This window comes from Amia ocellicauda, chromosome 5, assembly GCF_036373705.1.
Source record: "Amia ocellicauda isolate fAmiCal2 chromosome 5, fAmiCal2.hap1, whole genome shotgun sequence".
NCBI lineage: Eukaryota > Metazoa > Chordata > Actinopteri > Amiiformes > Amiidae > Amia > Amia ocellicauda.
The window spans coordinates 38881860-38902265 of NC_089854.1; the positions used below are offsets into that span (position 1 = coordinate 38881860).

Sequence of the window (20406 nt, forward strand, 5' to 3'; positions counted from 1 at the left end):
TAGTATATCCATAGCAGAGCCTTCAGTTATTCTGTTTTTGTCACAAAAACATTAATAAGATATATTTGAATATATGGATATTATAAACCATCAGTGAGGCAATATGTACCGATTTAAAATCTTTAAATGATAACAAAATATCCATAGACCTTCCTCTCAGATTCTTATAACACAAATCTGTTAAATTTGACAGGAAACTATGTTTATCATACAGAAATGTAAATCCTTGACAGATAATATTGTATGTAGCCTTTATCCAAGACCGGGCATATTTTGTGTCTTAAGGTAGAGGGATCACTGAAAACTGGTTCTAGAAACAGATGGCATATAGTTCAGTACTGTTCAGTATCCAGAAGGGATTCTTTTAGGTTTCATTCTTTGTTCTAAATTTCTGCACTAAACTAGTCTGAAACTGACCTTAGTACTGCAGCTCAGAGAATTAATGTAATCTGTTGCATCACTAAAACAAAAACCCAGAAAAATATTTGAGAACAGAAGTAATAAAGAAGAACTTACTGCACTGCTACAGGGAATATCCTTGACTTTTAGCCACGCCAGATCTAGTGTACCTTCCCCTTTGTAGCAGGACTGAAGTCTATCCTTAATACGGTCATTGATGTTCTTCAGCATAAAGACACAAAGTGCTGATTCCTCTGGAGATTTTGTCCTCCGTTTTTGACCTTTTGAGAAGATGGTGTAAAGAACATCATCATCGGGATCGATGCCCAGTGAACTGGCTAAGATGGCACCAGCTTTGGACAAGTAGGCGGCCTGAAGTAAGCGATACTCAATCCCGTTTTTCACACAGCCAATGGGAACTTCCACATAGGAGTTAAAGGCTGTGTCTTCTTTGCACAGGCGCACAAGTTTGGAAGTGTACACCTGCTCCTTGGTGGTAGAACCAGTGGGGCTGGTCATTTCGGGCTGAAGGGTCAGAAAATACACAAAGTTTCCACTATTGAAGCCATAGATGTAGTAGATATCGAAGTCTGGAATGATCGTGAAAGTATCAGATGGGATCTTTATCATGGAGGCCACAAATTCATCATGAAATACATATGCAAACATCCCATCAGCCTCGGAGTTGCTCGTTAATTTCCTACTGGAGATGGTCGGGAAATATTCGGGCTTGCCATCCACGGCAGTGGCAATAAAAAGCTTGTCAGCCGAGTCCTTGTAGGATACAATCACTCCAAACACAGAGCCACTGTCATTAACCCCAGAGAGGTAGTGCTCCTTTTTATGAGATGGCTCCCCAAGCTTGAAAAGGTCCTCAAGCCTCAAGAGCTTGCAGATTCCCTGATAAACGCTCCCACAGGCTAGCAGCCTATTTTCTTTATAGTCTATCAGCAGCATTTTATTAATATTATCTGTGTGGGTCAATGGTTCATTACAAGGCTGGACAATCCTTGGAGGGTAACACTTGGGGTTGTCATCCTCTGGTCCAGTATGGTGGGTTACTTGAACTTTTAAGTCACTGGAAAGTTTGTAGATCCGATTTACAGCACCCAAGTAGACATTCCCATTCCTTATATCCACAACTAAGTGGTTGAAAGTCCTTTCAGGGTTTTCAAAATGGAAAGTGCTGAATTCCTTGTTGATGTGCACAGGTTGCCTAGAGGCAGATGAAGTTGATAGGACTGGCAAAACATAAAAGGTCAACCATGTCCATTTCCTCATAAAAGATGCCATTTCTGAAGACTGTAGTGTCTATTCCCAGCAGCAATGCTCAGTCCAGCAGTTTTAGCCAATCGTGATCAAAATCTTTTCTTCCAGCTGAAATCATTGTGGACCTATAGGAGGAAAAAAAGAAAGCAAATGTTATAAGATTTGTATTGTACTTCCATGTCCTGGTAAAAAAAAAAAATCAGGGTTGGGGTCAATTATTTTTGTTCAATGTAAGATGCACTGCAATTCAATCGATTCCATTTTAAATTCTATAAATTTGATTATAATTTATTATTTTTATTACAATTCAAGTTCAAGAATTATTACAGAAGAACCCAGAAGCTGAAAATGTATCCTATCCATCAGAAATACTCTGGGGATGTTTGTGCCTATGAACCGTTGGAAAGGTTTAAATGTGTGTTTTCCCTGTAGTGAAGGGAAGTATTGAAGACCATGTAGACTTCCAAGCAATGATTTAGACTACAGGTCAAGATCTACAGCTATACACATACAGAATAAAGGTAACAATAGTAAAATTAAGCACATTAAAATCTGGCTAAAAGGTGAGCTTAACACAAAATGCTACCTAAGGTTACTTTACACATGTTGTTAAAACTATGTGATACAAAGATAATGGTTCTTCTCCCATAGAATGAGGAATGAAGCAGTGTTTTCTACAGACCACTCGATGACCTCACAGAATGTTGGCTTCACATATTTACTCTCCTTTCCTTAACTCGGATTCAACAATGAAATGGGATACGATACGTATTGCACAAAATGGTTTCATGTTCCTGTTCATCCCAAACCCCTTTTCTCTGAAATATTGATGGGTTTCCTCTCGCTGCATGTCATTCATTGTACCCAGTGAGAGGCGACAATTTAAAATGTGACTCCATAATCAGTATATTTGAGAAAACAGATTAAATCATTTAAACTATTGTCCAGAAAGGTAGAAAACACTTTTAAAATACCTGCTTGAGACCAAAATGAGAATGGCAAGCCCTGATATGTATGAAATATCCTACATGAAATATTCTCAATGATTCAGAAAAAAATACATCAGAGCTAACACAAAGATATAAGTGAAAGGATGCTGTTAATATTCATTTTTTTTCCATGTGGCTTAACGCATGTACTCTGGGTTTCATCTTCATGGAACCTGAATGCAGCAAGTCTTCCTTTCAAATTAATTTTCTCTTTGGCTCAAAATGTATATGCTCTCATGTCCTATATTTTGTGGTGCCTCAATGACAATAGGTTTTTTAGAGAATGGGAAGTGTAAGGTGGAATTCCTTATCTGGAACCAGACATACCCAAAGCCAGATCTCATATTGTGAATTTCACAGAGAAATGCACACAGGGCCAACTGCTTAGAATACCACAAAATCACTTGGTTATCTATCCCTTAATCATACATCACAAACTGGGAGATGATCCTGTTGCATGTGGAAATTAACTTAACATCTGATGACACAGAAAGGTTTCCATAAGCAAAAATAAATAAAAATGATCACCGAATAAACTGGCAAACTAAGACCCAAAAGAAAGTGATTTGCAAATTCTGTCCTGAAGCTGAATTCTCCAAACATGGACATTTGTGAATAACTGAAAATACAGCCACTTTCCCCTTAACTGGCATTGCAGCTTTAATGTGTCAAGGTAATTGGTGGGGAAAACCCTTAAACTCAGGGATTACGGAGAAATCTTAGATTATTTTATGCAACTGGACACTGGCCTTTAATAAGGCTGGAGATTTGCCACATTCGTCTGATTGGCTGATTAAACAACCAATGAGAGTCTGAATTGCAAATAGAGTCTCCTACAAGTCAATCAGACCCGAGGTGTGGAACTAATTAAGGGTAGGGCAGCCTACCACCTGCCCTGCCACCCTCTTTTAACTCCCTATGAGCAACTAAAAAATGTCAGCATTCATACAAACAAGCAGGGGCCCCAGCCAGTTCTTTGCAGGCATCCATCAACACATTTATCACACATCTAAGTCAAGTACCTAATTCAGGAAATGTTCGAGCTTACATTCAGCAAATTGGTTTGCGGGCTATGTATGAAAATATCAGTCAATGAATCACACAAAGTGCAGAAATGTGCTTGGAATCTGCATAAAAAAACGAACCAGCTGACTGACGCCTTTAAAAATTGCCATTCGAACCAAAGTCATTCCCTGACAGTTGATAATGCTTCCCACAAAGTGTGTGCATTTAGCTCTTATTTGTATTTGCATGTTGATCAGTGTGTTATTAATTAAATCCAGAATTGCATTTGGGCGTATGCCATTTTAAACTCCATGTCTGTAGTTCAAACATATTATTTGTTTACTTCCAGTCTTTTCATGCTTTAAACTGCCAATGGTAGGATTATACTCCCCTAGCAGAAATATGCAATAAATCCCATAGCAACACATTTTTTCTTGATTTAATTCCATTCTCTTCAGGCTGACATTTTCATATACAAGTGGCACTGCCTATATTTCGTTTTTTGTTTTTTTTTCAATTTTGGTGAAGAAATATGGTGAAATACATTGTATTACTGTAATTTGTGTTAAGCAAAAAGGAGCAAAGGCTCTTAGAGTACATATCTCCATGAACACCTGTGTCTGTGTGTCTTCTATATTTCCAAGGTCACTGCCAAAGGGAACACCAAGAGGAGTCCATTTGAAATTCCCATTTCCAAACTGTGGCAAAAACATGAATACTATGGCTGAACAGAGTATCAAATAAACAGAGGTCTTCCAATGAACCTCCTATACACACTGTACCTTCTTAAATCAAGGACATGTTTGTTCATGTACAGTGCACATATTTACTTGGAAGTATTTTAAAGAATAAATACAGTGAGTTTATTAGAATATGCACAGATATCCTTCACAGCCTTATGGTCTTTTTCAGATAACAACACTCCACTTGATACCAGTGAGAGTCTCTTTCAAGAACAAATTACATTTACATCTCCAGATATAAATATCCAAATGAGATCTATTATCTCATTCACAGAGTGGGATTCCTACAGGCATGCCATAAATGATTCTGACAGCAACACAAATAAGACAAAACGAGAGACAAGAAAGCTAAAATATTGATCTGAACTTCTCCCCGACTTAAAGCAATTCAATCCAATCCAAGGAGGTCAATTGGCTCCTTCAATGTTCCAAAACCAGGCTGCTGCAAAATGGAGGTCAAATCCCCAGATTTTTAGTTGGCATCGGAGCATTTCCGATTATTGAGCAAAAGTTTGGCCAAAACTGCTAAAGTTAGTTTACTGCAAACTTATTATGGCTTCCACCTCTGTTTTAATATAATTGCAGCAGACAAAAGCCAAGTCACACATTCAACTTGGATGCCTAAGTCTCACATTCAGGGGTGTCCTGCATACACACAAACAGCTAAATGTGAATAATGTAAGACTACATTTTTGGTCATGCTGAGCATAATAAACGGATACATGTCCACACCCCATCTAATTCCTTCTATCAAAAGTTTGAAACCCTAAAGCTCACTGATAAAATGGAAAAATGCAGGCCTGAACTTTGACCTCTGTGTATTATGCCCCAAAAAAGAGACAGTTGGTACCGTAACAATAAGAACAGTGAAACACAAAATACATTCCCCTGAGGAAACCATGTCAAAATAAATCAAGAACCCTGTAAATACAGAGAACATTACGAACTTACCCAGTGCTAATCAGACAAATTAACAACATGAATGCAGCCCAAATCAATGCAACTATCATTTCAAAATATTGTGCAAAACAATAATTTCAACAAACCACAATGTTGCTGGGTTTTTAAATCAGTTTATTGAGCAGTGTTTTTATATACAGCTTCCAGGTTGACATGTTTAGTTCAGCAGTTAAGAACATAATGTTATCAAACTTTAATGTGCGATGAAATGCAAAAAAACATTTTCTTCCACTACTCTGATCTTCAGTTCCCCCACAGGTGGTAATGTCAGTTGCCAGCTTAGGAAATTGCACAGCACTTTAAATTAACCTGCAATCTTAAGTGATGCTAAATAGGTTACATATCACAAGAAGCAAACATTGGGCCACCACAGCAGAAAACAAGCTCCATATAAGAGTGCTTCAAACCTAATGCCGTTCTATCAGCATTACTGGGTATTACAATCCAAGTTTCATTATTACTGCACTTATCCTCTGGTCCTTTGGGGCCAGACAGGGATTTGTGTTTGCAAAATTGATTCATTATTTTATTTATTTTAAGGTTACAATTACCAGGTGTTGAGGTATATCAGAACAGCCATTCAGTATGACTATACTGTGCACTTTGTCAGGTAGGCAGAAAATAATAAACAGTCCTTTGACCGAAGACGTGTTGCAAAAGCAAATTAATCTGCCTGTTTTGGAGATTCCGTAACATTTGTTGCTGAAATGAGAATTTATAAATATTTATGTATAAATCTGCGTCGAGAGCACAATTTTAATTGGTACTTGGCATGTGGGCTGTTTAAATGTGCTCTCCACTCTTAGGAAGATAAATATTATAAATACAAACGTCAGGAGATGCAAGTACAGTAGGATGTAACGGAAATGTGCAGATGCTACAGCCAGCCCTCCTGTTTTAACTGTCTTTAACACTCCTCTGGTTGTAGGAACGTCCCCAGTCCATAGCCCCTATCTCACTAGCACACCAACCCCGGGTTATGACCCACTTGTTATAGTGTAAAAGCATGTACAAGCGCAGAAAGAAAGAGGTTTGACCTGTGTCAAGAGCAGCCCGTCTCAGGAGGTGGGTCAGCCAGCCAGCCAGCACTGGCCTGGGCAGAGAGAGTCGCATGTCCGTAAAGCACGCAATATGTGAGTGAGCATGCCTCCGTAACTCTAAACCTGACCCATTTATTGAAATTGGGAATTGGAGTGCTTCAGTAAAGCTCATCCCTAAAGAAGTCTACAAACTTGAATACAGTTGACCTCTGAGAAGAAAAAAATATACCACCAAACTATTTTATAGTCTGTTCCTCCTTACTTATTATCCAGACAATATGCTTCCAGTGCTCTACAGATTTAATCATTAAAATAACTGACAACAGACCATCCAAGCTGACCTTTTCCTTAACTAGACGTGCAGTGGCCCCTGTACCACTTCCTGTGAATGGCATTCTCCTACTTACAGGTAGAAGTATCAGTTCAATTAGAATAACAAAAATAAGTCTCCTTTCAACAGATTTACAGAACAAACTCTCTGGATTAGATGTTAATTCCCACTGCTTCAATAAATCAAGGTAATAAGGTGAATACATCAAGGTTTGTGTGGAATGCAGCTTATGCCCTTTTCATTGCGAATGTCTGATTTAAACAGACAGGTTTATACCCACAAGCTCACCGGTGAAATCAGAATTACCACACTGAGGTATAGTCTTTCCTTTATGCACTATTTGGGGAAAGTGCTCAGCAATGCATTTCCTCAAAAGTTGTCCTCCATTCTTTGTTTTGACTTCAACTGCTTTCTTTGAAAAACAAAAAGCTATTCCACATAATCATCTCCCTCCAACATCTGTAAAAACACTTCCATAAAAAAGCACATTATGCTAGAAATCGCCTTACACCACTAGCTTAAAACTACAAAGTGGAAACCCCAGTATCACTCTTATTAAAAACAGGTTTGATCTGAACCAAGAGACCCTTCCAATAACTAAAGCTGTATTCTGATGATTTTAAACCTTTTCTGTATTCACCTTTTTTTTTTTTAACTCCATGTCATAATAAGGATTGAAATATAATGCGTGGTGCATAGCTGCTAGCTGAATCAATATTATAAATATAATCCTCTAAAAAGAGTGGTTGTTTTTGCTACCCAAAGCCGTGAAACTGAAAATAAAAATTAAATCTCATCATGGGAAAACTTACCAATGAAGATTTCACTATTCTCATGTCATACTTAAACTGGATAGACCATTCACGAAACTGAAATAGCCTGAATCTTACCACTGATAAAAAGCAAATTTGCTTGTTTTGGCACATCAAGCATGTACTATTTTTCTACAATAAAATATAGGTTTGCTTATAGTAGAAGAAAGTGAAATTCCTCATTGTGCTCTTGGGATGACCAGTTATAAAAGACACACCACACAAACCAATAAAATGACATTATACAAACTGTTCCAGCTTCAAGAAGTTTAACATTTCCAAAAGCTACAGTGAATAGAAGCAGCCCCCCCATTGTGTTGGAATTCCTAATGATAACTTCAGTATCATATTCATTTTTGCCGTTATCTGTGTTTTCATAAATAAGAACACAGCTTCTTAAACATTCTCTTAATACAAATAAATAACAGATGATGTCTCTAAATTATTGTCAGAATTCTGAGTGTAGATGAGTTGTAGAGCATTTTCATTTCTCCAAGTAATTAAAGACGTGCGATAAAACTGGTTCAAAAGTAACCATGGATGAATGCTGCAAGATGGGAAATCAAAGAATTTGACTTGAAGGCTAAGGATCAATGCAGAGGAATTTTTGTTCTTTATGAAAGTTGCCGGGCTGTGGGTGGCGAGATGATAGCGATAATACCACGGACAAATCAGCTGGGAAGCGCCTGGCGTGAGATAAATCCACGCAGTCCATTATTGCTTAGGCTAGAATGTTTCACCAGGCACTGCAATCCCAAACATGTACTATGTGCCAATATTGCAGATGACAAAATTTGAGAACATTATTAAGCTTGTGGATCTAGGTTATCAGAGAAGTAGGCTGTCAGTGCTTTCCTGAAGCTAAAACAGAGAACGCAATGTAAGAGACAAAATGTTAAAACTCAACCATCAGAATTTTGACACAACAAAAATATAAAATGAATAATAATAATAGATTTCTGAAAAAATAAGTTTATGCATTATCTTTTTGTTTCTCGTTATTACATGTATTTATTCTTACTCTCTCTCTACAGTCAGACAAACCCAAAGACAGAAACTTTGCAGTGTCCCTCGCAACATGATTCAGTAACTTCTTTAAACACAAATACAGTCCTTTTAAATCTTATTGAAAAAAACAAAAGAGAGAATTTTTAAACCCCATGGACTGAGAATCTTCCACTGGCACAGAGAAGCTATCCACAAAAATAATTAACACACCTGAATCGCAACTGACAAGCTCACTTGAGTTTGAACTGCCGAAAGTCCACAGTGACTTATTTTAAGCAGCAGAAGGTTGTTTCTCATCAGCCTTTGGGATCTTTTATACGGTTTGGAGAATATTATAGCTGAAACACTGCAAGAGGCGATGCAAGTGGACACTTCTCTGTAATGAGGTACGGAACCTACTAATTAGATTGTTCCAAAGAGAACACAGCGATGCATCCCTACAAAGCATACAAGCAGCCAGTCCCTTAATGTATAGGGCAGGGCTGGGCATATTCAACCCTTGAGGGCTTAGTTCCTGTAGGTTTTATACGTACATTGCAATCAGCAACTGATCAAGATTACCTCTTAAGGCAATGCCCCTGATAATCATGGTTTTACCGTGATAATCAACCATAAGAGATTTGTTTGTTCGTTTGTATCCGTTTGGAAAACAGCAGCTTAGAATGTGATCACACGACAGAAATGGGACAGATCATCCAGGTGAATTATACTTAATCCATCCACCACAAGAGTCCCTTGTAGCTTCATTCCTTTTGTCCCTCGTCCTAAAACTATCCCTTTAAAATGATACTTTTAAAATCTTTGCGGGTTTTAAACTCAGAAATCAGTTCTCCACCATGTTTTATGAGAAAATGGTGTTTGTGCTAGTTTTATACAGAGATAAAAGGACATACCTTCATGGTTACTAGGCTGTTACTATTTTAAGTTTTCTAAAGCAGTTAATGTAGTAAAAACCAAAAGATATTTTAACACACTGTTACAATTGAATAACTTCTTATGATCAGATTTAAATTGGATTGGCTGTTTAGCTCACAATGACTGGTGGGGTGACTGAAGGACAGTGGGGTGTATGGCCCGGGTTAGCTCGCAGGCATTTCACACTGGCCTGTATTCACAACTAAAATCACCAGCATCCTCTAAGTATAAAAAAAAAAGATTTACTTTCAAAATAAATGTTATTAGGCCATTATTTCGGTGTGCATTTAAAGCATCATACACAGGAAATATTGGCTATTCAGGTTTGAACACATGCTTGAAGAGAAATTGTAAGAGTCACAAAAATCTTTAAGAAAGCCCTACATCTTGAAGAAAGTCTCTTTTGCACCTATAAGATACAAAGTACTTTTCCTCACTTCCATGTGAACACACAACAAAAAACAGATTTATTCTCATTGAGAAAAAAAAAAGAAAATCCAGTTTTCTAAAGGTCACCGTTTAATTTCTAAGAACTTGCCCTGAGCATTTGAAACTGACGCTTTCTTAACAAATAATGAGAGAAGAAGAAAAGAAAAAACACTCACAGCACTGGACTTCGAGAGTAAGATGTTTTTTTGGTTTTGTTTATTTCCATAGCCCTCCTGAAGGTAGCCCTGCAAACCCCCACACCGATGTGCACAATATGAACCATGACAACGCCTGGACATTATGTTGACAGTCTACAGAGTGAGTGGAAAGGTCCATTAAGGAAGCAGCATGAGATGCCATGTAAAATAGCTGAGAAGCGCAAACACATCCACAGTGCAGTTGACACATCTGCACAAGTGATAACAGGGAGGATCACTCCATTGAGCAGGGCTGCCAAGCACACTCGAGATCCCCAGCCCGGCTCTGCACAATCCCACCACATGCTGGACCGTCCACTGCAAGCACCTGACAATGCGAGCACTAATTATTCGACTCCAGGGCCTTACTCTCTGCGTTTTTTACCGTCTGGGTCATATGTTGTCACTCATTTCTAATTGAGAATGCTGTAAGCATGTTAATTGCCTGGCGCGTTCAGAATAGACTCAGTTACTCCAGGGCCTTTTTCTTGGCACCATCCCCCTGTATGGTTGATCTGTGCGCAGTCTCATATGTAATTGTGCATGCAGGAATGTAGATAGCTATGGGCATTTCAATACTACTATTTAGAAAGCATTGTGAATAATACAGGAAGTGCAGTGCGATGTTCAGAGCCGTCGTCATGGTGTAATTGCTGACGAATGTAGGCCCTACTGTCATTTTTGTATTTGGGAGAAGGGCAACAGAGGACAATGATGTGTTTATAGCTGTCGAGACTGAATCATATCAGTGATAAAAATGAAATTTTGCCTGTCTGAGAAAATCATGAACCCACACCATTGTTTTCACTACTTTTCTTTAATAAAATAGGTTTTAGAAGAATTTGAAATAACAAACATATATATAAATCTATCATAAATATATAAAGGTTATCACAAAGCTGCTTTGTCTTTTTTTACATATTTAAAATGGGATCCATACCATGGCAAATTTAGCAGCATTAATTAACTGTTTCGGTGTGGCTTGGTTACAAGTCATGTTGCTAGCGATTTGAACATTTTGTATTATTTACATCATTAAAAACAAACTCCGTATGACCTCTTTCTAAACTCAAGCTCAGACCTGAAATTCCCAAAAATTAAAAACACTGGGAAGGCACTGTAATACCATTGTGTCTAGACAGTCCCACAGATTCATAACGCACCCATAACACTATGTAACACATTTTTTGTTCCTGGGTAGTAAGCGTTATTTCCTAATTGCTTATGCCTCAAAAGTATAGAAAATGGCTATTATTCCCCACAAACTTTGCTTTTGCGACCAGGAAAGTGATATTTTGAAATTTAACTATTTCCAATGAGAAAACGGTTGAATTTGTGTCTAATCCAAATTAGTATGCATTTATACTAAAGTAATACAAAAATGACGACAAATGATTTAGAATTGAGTAGTTTTTCAAGATTTACGATTATACTGTATAATGATTATACTGTAAATACACTATAATCGTAAATCTCAAAAAACTACTTTTGTGAACGAAAAGACACAAATTCGCCCATTTTCTCATTGGAAATAGGTAAATTTCAAAATATCACTGTCCTGGTCACAAAAGCAAAGTTTGGGGGGAATAATAGCCATTTTCTATACTTTTGAGGCATAAGCAATTAGGAAATAACATTTACTACCCAGGAACAAAAAAATAATAATAATAATTGTTACAATTTTAATTGTAGTTAAAATATTTGGTATGTAACATGGGATTAGATGATGCGTCTCAGCTCAGGATTTAACCGCAATGCTCCTATCTTCAGAAATCACGTCACTCACACTCCAAACAGACAGAATTCCTTATGGTATTCACGATCTTACATTAGGCTATACAGTAGGTGCTAGATCCTTTTATTTTTAATATACAAAAAAGTGTCCAATTTTGGTATATTAAAAAAACATAATTTTGATTTATTTTATCCATGATCCATATATTTATCTTTTCAACATATAAATGTGTGGTTTACAGAGTAAAATATATTTCAAATATATACCATGCATACAGTGGGGGAAAAAAGTATTTGATCCCCTGCTGATTTTGTACGTTTGCCCACTGACAAAGAAATGATCAGTCTATAATTTTAATGGTAGGTGTATTTTAACAGTGAGAGACAGAATAACAACAACAAAATCCAGAAAAACGCATTTCAAAAAAGTTATTAATTGATTTGCATGTTAATGAGGGAAATAAGTATTTGACCCCTTCGACTTAGTACTTGGTGGCAAAACCCTTGTTGGCAATCACAGAGGTCAGACGTTTCTTGTAGTTGGCCACCAGGTTTGCACACATCTCAGGAGGGATTTTGTCCCACTCCTCTTTGCAGATCCTCTCCAAGTCATTAAGGTTTCGAGGCCGACGTTTGGCAACTCGAACCTTCAGCTCCCTCCACAGATTTTCTATGGGATTAAGGTCTGGAGACTGGCTAGGCCACTCCAGGACCTTAATGTGCTTCTTCTTGAGCCACTCCTTTGTTGCCTTGGCTGTGTGTTTTGGGTCATTGTCATGCTGGAATACCCATCCACGACCCATTTTCAATGCCCTGGCTGAGGGAAGGAGGTTCTCACCTAAGATTTGACGGTACATGGCCCTGTCCATCGTCCCTTTGATGCAGTGCTGTTGTCCTGTCCCCTTAGCAGAAAAACACCCCCAAAGCATAATGTTTCCACCTCCATGTTTGACGGTGGGGATGGTGTTCTTGGGGTCATTCCTCCTCCTCCAAACACGGCGAGTTGAGTTGATGCCAAAGAGCTCGATTTTGGTCTCATCTGACCACAACACTTTCACCCAGTTCTCCTCTGAATCATTCAGATGTTCATTGGCAAACTTCAGACGGGCCTGTACATGTGCTTTCTTGAGCGGGGGGGCCTTGCGGGCGCTGCAGGATTTCAGTCCTTCACGGCGTAGTGTGTTACCAATTGTTTTCTTGGCGACTATGGTCTCAGCTGCCTTGAGATCATTAACAAGATCCTCCCGTGTAGTTCTGGGCTGATTCCTCACCGTTCTCATGATCATTGAAACTCAATAAGGTGAGATCTTGCATGGAGCCCCAGACCGAGGGAGACTGACAGTTATTTTGTGTTTCTTCCATCTGCGAATAATCGCACCAACTGTTGTCACCTTCTCACCAAACTACTTGATGATGGTCTTGTAGCCCATTCCAGCCTTGTGAAGGTCTACAATCTTGTCCCTGACATCCTTGGACAGCTCTTTGGTCTTGGCCATGGTGGAGAGTTTGGAATCTGATTGATTGATTGCTTCTGTGGACAGGTGTCTTTTATACAGGTAACGAGCTGAGATTAGAAGCTCTCCCTTTAAGAGAGTGCTCCTAATATCAGCTCGTTACCTGTATAAAAGACACCTGGGAGCCAGAAATCTTGCTGATTGATAGGGGATCAAATACTTATTTCCCTCATTAACATGCAAATCAATGTATAACTTTTTTGAAATGCGTTTGTCTGGATTTTTTTGCTGTTGTTCTGTCTCTCACTGTTAAAATACACCTACCATTAAAATTATAGACTGATCATTTCTTTGTCAGTGGGGAAACTTACAAAATCAGCAGGGGATCAAATACTTTTTTCCCCTCACTGTAAATACACAAATAAGGGGTCAATTGTGGTATATAACAAAACCTAAGGACCACACATCATCTACAACATATTAAAAATATATATTTGTTCCATATGGGGGCATGAATGACTGGTTACTCATGCGTTCCTCTCTGAGTGAAGGCAAGGGTAGCAGGTGCTTTGGGAAGTTCTTAATACTCTGAGGAAGATGGCCTTATCACATGCTAGTTTTAAAACAGGAAGGGAGGTGTGTGGAAAGCATGGAAAAACTAAACCTGGTTTCTCTACGTATCATCAGTCAAGTTAATTAACCAGATTTGTGTGTGCATGTGTTTGTGTGTGTGGGCTTGCATGACTGCGTTGCTAAAAAACACCCTGAAGTCGTTTAGCTTTAGGTGAAGCATTGGACTCTGGGATCACCACATTATTACAGCCATGGTGTACTGTATTGACTGGGGAAAAAGGCTTCCTCAGCCCTCCGAGGCATTTTATCAATTCCCAACACACTGGATTCGCATTTATTCAACTTTCAAAAGTATTGGTAAGTATTTATGCTGCGCTAGAGCCATTTCTCCTAATATATTGAGCAATATCTCCCATATCCCAGGCATAAGCCCAGAGGGGGGGGGCGGCATTTGATTTGAGTAGTCAGCAAAGCAGATGGTCCAAGTGCTAATTTCACCTGCAGGGCGAGCAGAGCGATACTTGGCAGGGGTCATGGACAGTGAGTTTCAATGACACAGACACAATGTTATTTACCCAAGCCTTTATTCAGAGCTCGCTTAAAAGAAAGGAAATGTCTATCGTTTGAAAACACTGTTTTAATGATGAGCTCTGGAACAGCAATGTGCTGGCTCAGATCTCAGTTTATAACTTTTCTTAATTATTTTTCCAACTGCCAAAAAGATACCGAGACACAACTGCTGTTTGAGACAATATCCAACTCGACTCATACACAGTTCTCTAGCAGCTCTTGTAGAAAGCTCACCTTTTGACCCTATATGGGCTGTAGACTCCGTTCATTCCCTGACTCTTGTTTATTATCTAGAAGACATCTTTAATCGTTCACACTGTACTTATTTTCTGCAGATGCTGGGGTAGTAAACAAAATAACATTATAAGTAAATTGCTTGTGTAGAATTATATATTTCACTCCCACATTGAAATACAGTAGGGTAAAGTTTGCATGTATTTATTTTTTATTATTATTCTAGCCCTGTCTAAAATTGTATACAAATTGCAGCAAAACCTTTAGACAGACCTTAAACTTTATCACTTAGTCCTTTGACCAGCTACATTAAAAGACATCTGTGAAAAACTAGAAATGAACACCAAACCACCTAAGAGGAAGTAGCATAGTTCCTAAAATGATTGGTTTACATGTACTCATGTGTTAATAGGGGTATATAAGTCAAGTATATGTATTGTTCTTGGTTCCATTCTGACATTGTAGTAACTTTTAAAATGTTGAAGTATAACTTTCATTTTCTGCTATCCAGTAGCCATGATTGTAATGAAAGTTATACTTTAACATTTTAAAAGTTATTAAAATGACAGAATGGAACAGAAGAATTCTTATTTACTTATACTTATAAATTCTTATTATACACTCCTGCTAATACATGACTATGTAAACCAAGAATTATAGGGACTATGCTAGTTCCCCTTTAACATTGCTGCTACTAAGATCATTATTAAATCCAACAGAAGATTAATTTCAAAAGCCATATTGTGCGTCTGTCACAGAGTTCATAAAAAATAAAACAAACAATGTTTCTATTACCATTAAGACAACAGACAAACATTGTAAACCGATAACAGTAGACAGACGTCAATGTCAGGGCTTCCAACATAAAAACAGAAATAAAACTAGAAAGACATTCTGACTATGGCATTAACTGCAAACGAAGAAAGCATCCTAAGCTCCTTACTCACCAGTATCCACTCAGTCAGTGTCAGGACTGGCTATTGATGACTGCATGCAATCACAACACACATGCAGTCACTGTGCATGTGGTGCCTAACCAAACCCCCCAGTCAGCACCACATGCATGTAACCTGCAAGCTTAGATTAGGAGTGGATGCAAACTGTCTGCAGTTTCTCTCATAAAAGTAGACACAGGTTGTGAATGCCTGTACGTTGGTTGTCTGAATGCTGCCTTAGAACAGATCCAGAGCGAATCGTTGAGCTTTCTTCGCAACGTAACTGTGTATAATTCTAATCTGCTTGTGCATTAATTTAAGCCTGAAAAAAGGACATCTATATTTTTTGTAATACCTCTAGCTGATTCAAATGGTAAAGCTAAGCATTTTAAAATGTATACTGTTGATTTGTTATGTGATCAATCTTTCTATCCAAGCATAATCCATCATTAACAAGTAATATGCAAATATACGTCATGTGTAAATCACTGCTAGGGGTATTTATTATCAGAAACTAACAGTATACAGTATTACACTAAATGTCAATTAATCAAAACCAGTATATCCCATATTGTTAAGAAATCTTATACTTTGCTCATGAATCTGAACCAATGGCATTATTAAACCACTGAATACTTAAGGTGAAAATGTCTGTGCAGGAGATTATCCATGAACATACACAAAACACTGAAAAGGAAAGAGTGGTGAAGCGATGCAGCTTAAGATCATTCTCCCAGATAACCTTCCATCTCTGTCCAATAGACAACTGAACTGTGTGCCACAGAAACTGCAGCAATCCAAGAGCACACAACGGGAGGTTTCTGTTAATGATGTTTCTCAGGTAATATGCTGGCATGTAGGATCCTATTTGTATTAAGGTGGCTTAGCATAAAACCTCAAAGCAGTGTTTAAATCCTTATAAACTAATACCAGATACATCAAGAGATTAAAAAAAATCAGTGGCTATGTATATTTACTAAAGCCCATCAAAAGTACTTTTCCCGTTACAGATGATCTGCTGGTGGCATTTTTTCCATTCCACCTCAGGTTTTGAAATACCTACACTTTAGCCGTCCTTGAAAGATTATACAGCTTTAATAGATTCATGCATGAAAGTTGACTTCACCGAGACCCGGAGAGCATGCATTATAATGGCAAACTTTCAACTCAGAAAAAATACAACAAAATAAAGACACTTCAGCGTGTGATTTGGAGGTGAGAGTATTTATGTTGCCCTGCCATTTCGAGGTTCATTAATAGGTAGCGAAGCACTGTACGTTTCAGCAAAATGTGTATCAGTACTTTAGAGTTTTCATATAAATAAATAAAAGTGAACGTATCGCTGGTACTTGGGTCTAAAAAACTCAAATTACGTTTTATGCCGAGTAGGTTATGCACATTTAAATTAAACCATATCACTTGGGCAGTCATATCATCCATGCATTCATAAAACATCTACGTACCATTTAATCAAGCGATACAAAATATTTCTACATTTACGTCGTAAACTAAATTACCCGAATTTCCCGAAATACATCAATGGAAACGTATGAGGATTTTTGGGAAGCAATGTATTAACCTCTGTGACGTGAACTGCAAGACTGTAAGACCGCAAGAGACAGAAACGTAAAGCCTCACTTTATTTCACAAGGTCCCTCTACTTAGCCTGCGACTAACACCCTCCTCAACATCTGCAAGGAAATGCATACAGATGCAATTCAATAAAAGTTATTAGTTTACAGTCAGCAAGGTATCAGAGACTAAATAGAAAATGAACTGGCTTTCCTGATATAACAGGGCATTTGGCAAATCACGGGTTGTGAGAATGGGAAATATTAATAACAGCTTTCAACATTACACTCTATACTACTACTATAATAATGTATTATTATTAGTCTGACCAATCACGCAGAATATCACGCAATAGTACCTCCAGTCTAAAAAGAATCATACATATGATATAGTGGATATATCTCAGATTATATATACACACATACGCATACACACACACACACACATATATATATATATATATATATATATATATATATATATGCATGTACATTTACACACACACACACACACAAACATAAATACACATGCATTCATAATATATCTAAATAGATATCGGTATCTATCCATGTATATATCAATACCTATATATCTAGATTAAAAGGTAGACTACACACGCATATATAGTGTAGCCAACAGATAACTGCACAGTAAGTCCCGCTCACTACTCCCTGGCTTTCGGTCCTCGTATTTATATATAGCAGCATCATAATGATTAGTATTGGCAGACGCAGTCCTACGGTGTTTGGCCATATCGCTGATTCTAGGGTACTGGGTCTGAATTAAAATGACAATAACTTACATTTAGCAAAGCAAGCTGCCACCCTCTTGAGAGCGCACACTACTCGCCGACCGAGCTGGCAGCCGAGGCATCTGACACGCAGAGCGGGCAGAAAGGTCCAAAGTGAATAAAGTTCCCAGAACTGCGGAGCGACTGCACTCGCTGCCCCTCGCCGGGGAGAGACGCTCGGCTCGGGAAGAAAGGCTTCATAATGACGGAGCGGCGGGGAGACTAACAACGTGACTTCAAAAAATCCCAAACGTGCCGGGAAGATGGTGCAACCCTCCCAACGCGGGCTGCTCGCAACACAGGTGCCCTGCCTCGGCTCACCTGGCCGCAGCGGTCCGTCAGTCCCGGCACAGTCGCACACTCGCCCGCACACTGCGCTCCCCGCCGGCGTGCAACCCCCCTCTGCCAGCGCTTACCTGTAATTGCTGTTTTTTTGCTACTTCACCGCAGCCGCATTGACACTGCAGACGACGCGTTCACAGGCATCCCAAACCTCAGATACTCCGAAATGACCATCTAGACGCGTCCAAACCCAGATCTGAACAAATCCAGCGGCGCCAGCGCTTCAGCCGCGTCTCCGTGTCAGGTGCGATCTGTCGAGACGCTGCCGAAGCCAGTGCACTCGCCGTCTGCAATCCACGCGTGTGAGCAGCGGGTCCTTCTTCCACATCTACGCCGCGCACAGCATCTCGCCCGCCGGCGTCCTCGCCCGCACACTGCCCAGCGCCCGGGCTGCGGTTTCCCTCCCCGAAGATGCCTCGCCGTGGTCCGCAGAAGAAGTTCCCCGAGATCGGAGGTGCTGTGCGCCTTCAGGTGCGCGGACGGCGCTTTAAACTTTCCCCGTCCGCCGCTGACGCCAAGTCGGTCGTGCCGCGGATCGAGCCGGCTGCCTTATTCCCGATGCAGCCGCTTCCCGACTCTCCTCCGCACACGGACGCGTAGAGACGAGGCGCTGATTGGGCTGATTGTCACATTTCAGTGGCAGCAATCCGGAGGCAGTGTTTCAGAGAATGAGCGGCATATGCTGGACCTCGCAGACGGCGCGCAGATTTCAGGTTTATTACATAACGCGCGTTGCCCTGAAATAAAAGAAATGCAGCCACAGCCGCTGCGCTCCGTGTGCAAATGTCAGCGCAGGGATGTCGGTGGCCAGGAAATGCACGCTGCTTTGGCACAATGCGCAAATTGGGGTGTCTCGGAAACAGTTGCTCATTTGCTATCTATATCCCATTAACTGGTGCACTGTGTTAACCGTTCGTGTTATAAAACGGATACCGACACCCTGCATGATGTATATAGCGGTTGCGTTGTGCAGTAACTGTACAGTTATATGCGGTACCTAAGACTGCAAATCCGTGCTGCGCTTTTTTAATCCAAATTGAATACGGATTGAGCGTTTTACCTGTTGAACTGGATGTGTGTTAACCTCGGTTCAACGGGAAGTTGGAAAATCACAGAAAGCAAACGCGTATTTATCGGATATAGACAGCACTGTACAGTTTTTGAAACTAAAGACACAGTAGTACCCGGCAACAACGAAAACCTCAAAAACAACAAATAATAAAACAAGGCCCGAAAGTCAGATGCAATCTGTGGAGGCATATTGGTTTTAGGCTATGGTTACATTTCTTGTTAAAGGAGTTTTAACACACTAACACAATACAGTAACAAGTAGATAGATGATACTTTTTTATGAATGCATTATTCAAAAGTCTTTTTGTTTTGTGTTAATTTACAACTAGCCAAATGCAAAAGCTCCTTATTTTTATTATTTGTATTGTGAGCACAATTTTAATTTTGACCTGCACAATTTATTATTGTTGTTGTTATTAATGTTATTATTATTATTAGTAGTAGTAGTAGTAGTAGTAGTAATAACATTATTATTAATAATAATATTACGGCAGCTAGTTTGACGCTTGGAAATAAAGTGACATTTTCGCCTCTATTGGAATGACCATTTCCAGCACTTTGAAACAAAATGACAACTTTTTTGCACGCATTAGATTGACCAGTAAAACACAACACATGGCGTTTAGTATCGCTATAATAAGTTCATGCAAAAAAAAAAAAAAAAGAAGTAAAGGTAAATATATTTAAGATGAACCCAGTGACTTACATGCAGTAATCCCGGAGCTCATCTTTGGTTTTCTTTTCCCGGGGACTGACGAGGTAAAGACCGAGCGGCTGCGACTGCGTGTCTCCGGCTTGTTGCTCAATATTTTCAACCATCACCCGCCTTCTAAAAACTGCGTTATAGCGCCACCTGCAGGCTGCCTCTGTACTGCAATTAGTGTATTATTGTTTCCCCCCTCTTTTTTTTTTTTTTGCAAATTAGATGCAATCTGTAAATATGAAGATGCATAAATTATATATGGGCGCTATTTATTAGTCATTTAATTTAATTTATTCTATTAAAACTATGCATCAAGAAATATATAGTGCTT

At 39.1% G+C, this 20406-nt stretch overlaps 1 protein-coding gene across 2 annotated transcripts in view; it reads right to left on the reverse strand.

The window, feature by feature from the left end:
- The window catches only part of plxna4 (plexin A4), a 289182-nt gene extending 268977 nt beyond the window's left edge, over nt 1–20205 (reverse strand). Inside the window, exons 1-2 of one of the 2 annotated variants that reach the window (XM_066705129.1) lie at nt 20079–20205; nt 517–1793 (exon numbers count right to left, since the gene is read on the reverse strand). In XM_066705129.1, coding sequence (XP_066561226.1) covers nt 517–1692 — 1176 coding nt within the window. In that variant the 5' untranslated portion in view covers nt 1693–1793; nt 20079–20205. Of the gene's footprint in view, nt 1–516; nt 1794–18375; nt 19165–20078 lie in introns of those variants that run through there. The other variant, XM_066705130.1, reaches the window with a different exon arrangement.
- Between the last annotated feature and the right edge of the window lie 201 nt (nt 20206–20406).